This window comes from Microchirus variegatus (assembly GCF_963457635.1).
Source record: "Microchirus variegatus genome assembly, chromosome: 13".
Lineage (NCBI taxonomy): Eukaryota > Metazoa > Chordata > Actinopteri > Pleuronectiformes > Soleidae > Microchirus > Microchirus variegatus.
In genome coordinates, this window is record NC_139814.1 from 21,097,900 (window position 1) to 21,106,203 (window position 8,304).

At 40.8% G+C, this 8,304-nt stretch overlaps 1 protein-coding gene across 1 annotated transcript in view; it reads left to right on the plus strand.

The window, feature by feature from the left end:
• The first annotated feature begins 644 nt into the window (after window positions 1-644).
• LOC310935636 (zinc finger MYM-type protein 4-like) overlaps window positions 645-8,304 on the plus strand; it is a 12,340-nt gene continuing 4,680 nt past the window's right edge. The window contains 14 exon segments of the mRNA XM_083899569.1: window positions 645-1,246; window positions 1,699-1,842; window positions 2,360-2,436; window positions 2,541-2,690; window positions 3,190-3,431; window positions 3,516-3,699; window positions 5,270-5,473; window positions 5,697-5,847; window positions 5,958-6,073; window positions 6,435-6,632; window positions 7,382-7,436; window positions 7,439-7,531; window positions 7,738-7,910; window positions 7,998-8,144. Coding sequence (XP_083755695.1) covers window positions 715-1,246; window positions 1,699-1,842; window positions 2,360-2,436; window positions 2,541-2,690; window positions 3,190-3,431; window positions 3,516-3,699; window positions 5,270-5,473; window positions 5,697-5,847; window positions 5,958-6,073; window positions 6,435-6,632; window positions 7,382-7,436; window positions 7,439-7,531; window positions 7,738-7,910; window positions 7,998-8,144 — 2,466 coding nt within the window. The 5' untranslated portion in view covers window positions 645-714.

Sequence of the window (8,304 nt, forward strand, 5' to 3'; positions counted from 1 at the left end):
ATTTTAAAAACAGACAACAACTATCGCCTTGTCAGTATTTTATTTTTTAAACTAGTTTCTGCTTATACACTATACCTAATACGCATTGTTGTGTACTGTAATCGTTTGAAACCGCTTCTCTGAATAGTTTTTCCATTACGTGTTTCCAGCATGAGTCCATACATGTGTGCAAGAATGTTTACCTGAAAACTGTGATTTTAGCAAAGCTGAACTCTAATACCTCAAATATTAGGTGTGTGTACAGGGTAATTCACGGTACAATATGCAATACATGGTTGGAAAGCTTGTTTAAATGATTAAGAAAAACCTCAAATTGATGAATCTGAATAGTTCATGATCAATACAAAGTTGTTGATTATAGTCATTGCAGCCCTAAACTTAAGCCAACTAAGTAAGTTATTATCTTTGTCTTGTGGTGATTGTTGAGTGCTTTTATCATATAAATTCCATCATTGTCTTTTAAAGCCAGTAATATAACTGGAATTAACAGTGTAAATAAAGATGGTGTGGTTAGCAGTACAAAAAAGAAAATAAATAATCAAGCATTGGACATTTATTATGTATGATTATAATTCTCAGGTAAAAGAGGAGATGGAGTCCATGGATGCTGTTTCAGAGGCAGAAGAAAAAGTGGATGCAAATTTTGTTCATGCTTCCCCTCCTGGTCCGTCTGAACAATTAGAGGAGGAAATATCTGTTGCGGCTGATAAAGAAATGGAAAGTAAAGAAACTAAAGCAGATGTGGTCCCTTCTGCACCTGTATCTCCTCAAAGTCCATCACCTTCACAGTCGACGTCGTCCTCCACCGACCAGACTTTCATGACAGTTTTAGTTCATGGTGATGAGCCAGAGGTGACAACAGGGGAAGATTCTGTGAAACAGGAAGAAGACCTAGAAAAGGACAACAGTGTTAAAGGTGAGGACACAGAGATGGACACAACTTCTGATCTCAAGGAGGAGACAGCAGACACAACTTCTGATCCCAAGGAAGAGACAGCAGACACAACTTCTGATCTCAAGGAGGAGATGACTGACACAGACAGCAACATGGACCCAGACATTAAATCTAATGCTACACAGGAGGACAGCGAGCCTCGTAGCTGTAAACTGAGGGTCTCTACCGCTGCTGACCTGGACGAGATGATGGACATTGGTACAGTGGATCAGGTCGAACAAGAAGCTCAGATGAAACAGGACGAGGAAGAGAGGGATTCCAGCAGCCGTTCACCTGAAAGTTCAGCGACAGGTAAAATGACACATGTGTTTGTGTGTTTCACCTGCTCCTGTAGGAAAGGAGGTTGACCTTTTTCAGGTCAACAATGACCTTGTTAAGGGGTAATCCATCTTCCCTTTTGTAAAAAATGTTTTAAAAGCAATTTGAAATTACATGAAATACAAAATGTTCGCTCATAATGTAAACTCATATTTGCCACTGACCCTTTTACAAACAACATTAATTAAGGTTTTACCCCAGCTCTAATGTTGTTTTATGTATGTTCACTTCACTGGTCTCCACTGGCGTGGTCTCTACACATTCTGAGCAATAAAGCTACAGAGTTGGGATGATTTTCAATCTTTTAAGTCCCACTCTGAGTTCTGATTCTCCCGTAGAGACTTGTGCGATTTGACAGTTGCTCCATACTCCTTGGTTGGACTGTTACACTGTATTAATGGCAATGTTTTAATTTTCCCTCTCAGTCTCTGGTGCAGAGGAGGAAGCTGACGTCAAACCCACCATATTACCACCAGCACAATCGGAGGATCAAGAGGAGGACGTGAAGGTGGATGTAGACATGATGCAGTCCAGCTCGTCTCCATCGTCTGCACCTGCGACCAGTACAGGTGAGGAGCTGCAGACCATCCTCTTGATACTGTGTTGTAGGGTGTTAATACTTATTTTTGTAAGCTCTGTGATACCGTAATACAGCCTTTGCTGACTAGAATTAGAAGCCTCTAAGCCGCTCACTCGCCCTTCACCCTAATCCATGGAGAAAATCAGCGTTTTTAGTTGTCCAGGCTGCAGCAGCTGCTGGTCCACTGCTGCCTCGTTTGGTAACTTTGAGTCACTTTAGCAGATCTGAACAAAGGATTCCAAGTGTCAGAATAACATAAATGAACTTGGAAATGGAGGCAGCAGCAGTTCAACAATTCATGTTTGTTATGATATAAAATCACTGATTTTCTCTGGTTTGGAGTGAGCAGTTTTCAAACTTATTGTTAAAAATTGTAGACATAAGCAGGAGTGGATATTATTTGGTGAGCCTTGTGACCAGTGGGAATAATCAAAGCCATGTTTTAATTTTTTGCACTTGTACTTGTCACTAAGTAAGCAGTCCATGTGTTGCTTATGTTCCTGTAGGAACAGACGGCTCATTGCCAGGGACCACTGTGAATGGGATGAATGTAGTGAAAATGTCGTTGCCAAGATCAGACACTGTAAGTGTGAAGAACTTCTAAACTGTTGGTTTTCATTGTGCCTTAGAAGACTTAACGTTAGGAAGTTTAACCAGACTGTTTTTGTGTTTCTCTCCTTCACGTAGACGGGATTAGCGGCAGATGAGTCAGTCATGAGTTCCCCTTCGCCGCCTTTGGTCAAGGTGAAGGACGAGCCTGAAGACGAAGAGTACGAGCAGGCTCTGAATTCCTCCACAACCACAGCCAGTGTGAAGGAGGAGCCAAACACGACTAAGGTGAGTCAAACACTGTCTTCACAGGGATTTATGGAGAAGTGGCCTTGTTGTCACCTGTCAATAATCCTCAACATGGCAAAACACATTGACCAGTCCATCGTAAACACTTTCATTAACTACTGTAAAGGAGTAGTTACTCCAACAATTTCCTTGAGGTATATCCTAATTGACAAATTGACAAAAAATCATAACTTCCACAAATTTTGTGTATTTTTATTGGAAAGTTAAAAAAAAAATTGATTTGGCATAGAGCTGCAGTTCCCTATGATTTTAATATATTTCATGTGTTGTTATCAATTAGTCTGTTGTTCATCTTGATTAAGTAATTAAAAAAATGATCCCAATCCTAATTATGCTGATGTCTTCCATTTTCTTTGTCTGAAATCAAAGATTTTCAGTTTATCGTCATAGAACAAACAAACAATAAACCCAGACATATTCACCTTTAAGAAGCTGAAACAAACTCCTGATGCTGTTCTTTCGTGTCTCATGTCCACAGGAGGACCTGAGGATCGGATCCGTCTACTCTGTGACTCCTGCGACTGAGCCCCAGCAACTGCCCACCATCCACCCATCGTCGGCATCGCACATATCCTGTTCCAACTGCAAGAAGACCCTGGTGAAGGGACAGACAGCTTTTCAGAGGAGGGGGTGCGCTGCGCTTTTCTGTTCCACCATCTGCCTCACCACGACTCTGCCCAGCGCTAAAACAACCAACAAGATCTGCATCAACTGCCAAAAGTAAGAAGAGAAGTGTCCGTTTTTCACCACTTTTTTAAGATCTGGTAGAATAACTGAACTAAAAATCTGTGTGCGCTCTCTTAGGCTGATACTTCGTCCTCAGGACATCATCCTGGCACCAGACGCTAAAGGAACCACAATGGAATTCTGCAGCCAAAGCTGTTTGACCTCATACAACTTCAAGAGAAAGGCATCCGCCAATAAATCTGCACAACAACAACCAAAAGGACCACAGTCCATCTGCAGCATGTGCACCAGAATCTGCTCAGTAAGTCAAACTTCCCTTATCAACAGTTTCCTAAGCTGTTCATTTGTGCCTTTATAATGACAATATAACCATTATAGTTTACCTGAAGATGCTAAATGTACCATGATATACTAAGTTTGCACACACTCAGTGGTTTTCAGCCAGGTTTTCTGAGTTATAATGAGTTCCAGAGCTTTTGTTGTTTTTTCTGCCAATCAGCTGACGGTCACGGAGAATACACATGGCTAATTAATATGCACAGAGCCAGTGTGTGTGTGTGTGAGAGAGAGAGAGAGAGAGTGTAGAACTTTCTAGCAGTTATTAAGCGTGTGCAGTGCGAAATCAAAGCGTGATTAACATCAAAGCAGTCATCATCAAAGCTTTGTTGACCAAAGCACAGAGAGTGTGAGTGTGTATGTTCACCGTTGAATGAAGATAAGGAATAAGATATGACAAGCCAGAGAATAACTAAACTGTGGCTGTAATTCCTTAACAAAGACAGAGACAGACATAGATCTTACTTCTGCTTCAGCATTTTAAGATATGATGGATGGATTATTCAGCAGCCGAAAGACAGCAGGACAGACACAGTAGTTGTCTGAGATGATGACGTGACTCCAGCACCGCTCAATCTTCTTATGTGTGAGTTTTCATTAACGTGATTAATTTACATAACGTTAGTGTTCAGTCACATACAGGGACGTTTTTTTTTTTTTTTAAATAATCCACAGTGCGTTTCAGAACGTTATGTGGCTGCATTGTTATTAACTAGCTCCATGGCCGGCAGAAACGTGCTGATGTGCTTGACTCATGTGTGAATGACAGACTGATCCATCCACACTACACCACAGAGCCACTTCAATGTATTTCATTTGTGTCTGTGGCGGCAAGGCAGTTTGATTTGATATTAGAAATATGTGTCTATCTTTGATCCTGTTCTCTTAAGTATATATAGTATATTTTGTTTTCATGAAACAACAAAAACAGATGATGGAAATACAGTGTAAAATACCCCTGTAAATTTTCATGATTTTCCTTTATAAATCATTGGTTGTTTGGATAAGAAATTTCAGTTATATATATCATGTAGGAGACAAACACAGTGATATTTGAGATAAAGATATAAAGTTTGTAAATCTTTTTTGTTTGAGTAGTGCCTACATTCAAATGGACATATCTTCTCCAATTTGCACGTGGAAGCTTAGAAATCACACTTCCAGAATCTGTAAATAACTAAAAATCTCCCTCGGTAGACTTTTGACCGGTTTTGCCATGGCTGGCCACATTTTACATTCCAGTGCATGAAAGCTAGTGAAAGTAATGCAGGGCTCACAGTGTGTTTCTAAACCAGCGAATAATGGAATATTCATGACGCATGCAGGTGACAGTTTAATTTTTAGAACGCTGGAAATTAAGACCACAACAGCAGTTCATCAGACATAAGAATAGAGTCAAATTTCTATAATGAAACCCAGCTGAACTGTGACTAATTTACACATCACAACACACTAGTTCACAACTCCTCCCGGACACTATTGGATCATGAATCTCTCTGAACTGTTCTCGTCTTCATTTGTTGCCACGTTCACAGAGCAAACACGAGGTGATCCTGAGCGAAAACGTCCACAAGCTCTGCAGCGACGCCTGCTTCAGCCGCTTCCGCTCGCTACACAACCTCGCCATGGCCGGCTGTGCCAACTGCGGCTCCTACTGTCACAGCAAACCCCTGCTGCTCAAGATGGAGGGCGGCAACAAAACCCTGTGCAACGCAGCCTGTCTGCTCAAATTCAAGGAGGTATGGAATACATGACAAACATAAAAAAACTAGGGATGGGCATTCTGAGCAAAAACGCTATTCGAATATTGTCTCATTAGTTGAATGAAAAGCAAGGAAAATTGCCTTTTAGCTGCACACACTAATCGACTTTTAAAAAAATAAAACGACAAATCACCCATCCCTAACAAAAACAGGAATTAAAACACAATAAATGTTTTTTTATTTTAAACATTTCTTATAGAAAACTAAGATAACCCAGCCTTGCACCATGTGTCGAACGACGCGTTTGCTGCCTGAGACGGTCGACAACAAAAACAACGATGACTCGGTGAACCTGTTCTGCAGCAGCAGCTGTGTGATGGCGTTCATGGTTCAAAGTGTCAGTGCATCAGGTACCATACCATTAAAAGGTTTTAGGACTTGTGTTTTTTTTTTTTACTATGTTTACATTTAAAGCATCGTTAGCCTTTGGTTAAACTTTTTTGTTTATTTTTTTGAACAGGTGCTCGTGTGAGCTGTGATAATTGTGCCAAAAACAGTATGCCGGCGTACCACCTGGCCATGTCCGACACCACCATCAGGAACTTCTGCTCGCTACCATGTGTCATGGCTTTTCAGGTAATCAAGTCGAGATAAACTTCACAATTAGCTCTTAAAAGCCAGTTTACTTCATCCATGTCTGCGTTTCACACATAATTTATGGGTTCGATAGTGGTAAACATGCATGTGGTTTCACTTTACTATGTTTTCATGCACAACGATGCCTGAGTGACAGGCACACAGTGTAGAGTGTGGAAGATTCATTCCACAAATAGTTACAATGGGAAAAAAACACAAATTTAGAGTGCTTTCCTGTTACTCTGCCATGCTTCACTATATAGCTTTTTATGTTCATAAACCAAGTTTGAGGGAAATATTAGGAACATTATCAGGTGTTTTAAATTTGCAGTAGCTCACAAACGAGACTCTTGTGTTGCAGGAAAAGTTCAAGAAGTCCCCCAAACAGGTGAACGTTTTCACCAAGCTGCCTGCTGGATCCTCACAAATACAGCCGGTCGTTTCCACACAGACCGAGAGAGCTGTCTCCAAAGAGCCGCCCATATTGGACTGTGCTCAGTGTCAGCGCAACATCAACTTCAAGCCTGAGATCATCCAGATCAAGGTAAAGTCTGTCTCCGTGTGAGTGTGAAGTGGGAAATGCTTGTATTTGATCAGGGTATCTGCAGAGTCTTAAAAAGTCTTAAATCCAATTATTTGAATTTAAGGCCTTAAAATGTCTTAAATTCTCCTAAAATCTCATAAAAGGTCTTAAATACAAATTTGAAAGGTCTTAATTTTATTAACGTTACTTTTATTTAAATCATGCATAAATTTCAGTCTCGCTTTTAAATGTTTCTATTTTTGAGGATGCAATAACATAACTACAACACTGAACTAAAGTAGGCCACCTGTGCTGCCCGGTGAGAATTAATCGAGCACCACTAGCTAGTGTGCTGTGCGCACGCCTTGGTGTGCTACAGCTTAGCATAGCAGCGGAGAAAACTTAATGAAAGCCCACAGTGAAGCCCAATTGCAAGTTCAACAATTTGTGGCTCCAATGTCTTGTACTTTTTTGCTAGTATAGATTTGAAATGGGTCTAAAATTGTATTCATTATGGTCTTTAAAAAAGTCTTAAAAAGTCTTAAATTTGACTTGTCGAAACCTGCAGAGACCCTGTTGATGGAACAAGTAAGTAAAGACACAGGAGAAAACGATTCAGTCATGCCGCAATAAAACAAAACAAGACGGGTATCGTCATCCTGATAGGTTTTGATTCATCTGTGACAAATATGACCAGTTACACCGTGTGCAGGTGGCTAGTCCATCACAGGGCAAACATGTGTCCAATTAACATAATCTGCATGTTTTTCACTGGGTGTGCGCAGGGCAGGATTTTGTTCATGTGCAGCGTGGAATGTTGTCAAGAGTATAAGACGGCCACTTTGTGACGAGCCTGTGCGACTACTGTAAGGTGGAGAAGATCACCAGAGACGCCAAACGGATCCAAAACAAAGACTGCTACTTCTGCAGCGACGGTGAGGACACTGATAAACCTGTCATGGAAGAAGTAGCTGCTGATAATAATGAGGTTACATACTGTACACACCATTTGAAAAACACCATCTTCGTCATCCACACCCATGCTAAACCATTAGAGTTTTTGTTAAACTGAGTCATGTGGATGAAGCTTTAAACATCAAATGTCTTTAAATTTGGGTTCCTCTCCTCTTCCTCCCTCCAGGCTGTAAGCTCCTCTTCAAACACGACTTGGCTAAAAACTGGGGCAAACACTGTAGCTCGTGCGTCTACTGCCACTGTGTCTCCAAGAAGCTAGTGACGGCTCAGTACGGAGGCTCCACAGAGGAGTTCTGCTCTGAGGAGTGCAGGTCCAAATACACCATGCTCTTCTGCCACGTAAGTCTTTTCATTGATATCATTTTTTTTATTATTAAATTCACGAGTTACATTAAAACTACAATGCTGATCTCATTTTCCTCACAGGTCGCGAAGTGTGACACGTGCGGCTCCAAAGGGAAACTGAAGCAGAGTCTCCCTCTGCTGGGCGAGGTCAAATACTTCTGTGATCTGACTTGTCTGCTGCAGTTCTGCTGCGAGAAAGTGGCCACACATGGTGAGTTCTTCAAACATGTGCATTATTAATGTATTCATTTGTAATGTCTGACTTTTTAAATGAAAATATTCTTATAGTTACTATAGGATGAGGGCTATAGTTGATTGTTTTTTTTGTTTTGGCAGCTCATTATCATACATGCTAATTGTAGGGCTGCAACAGTATTATTCTATAATC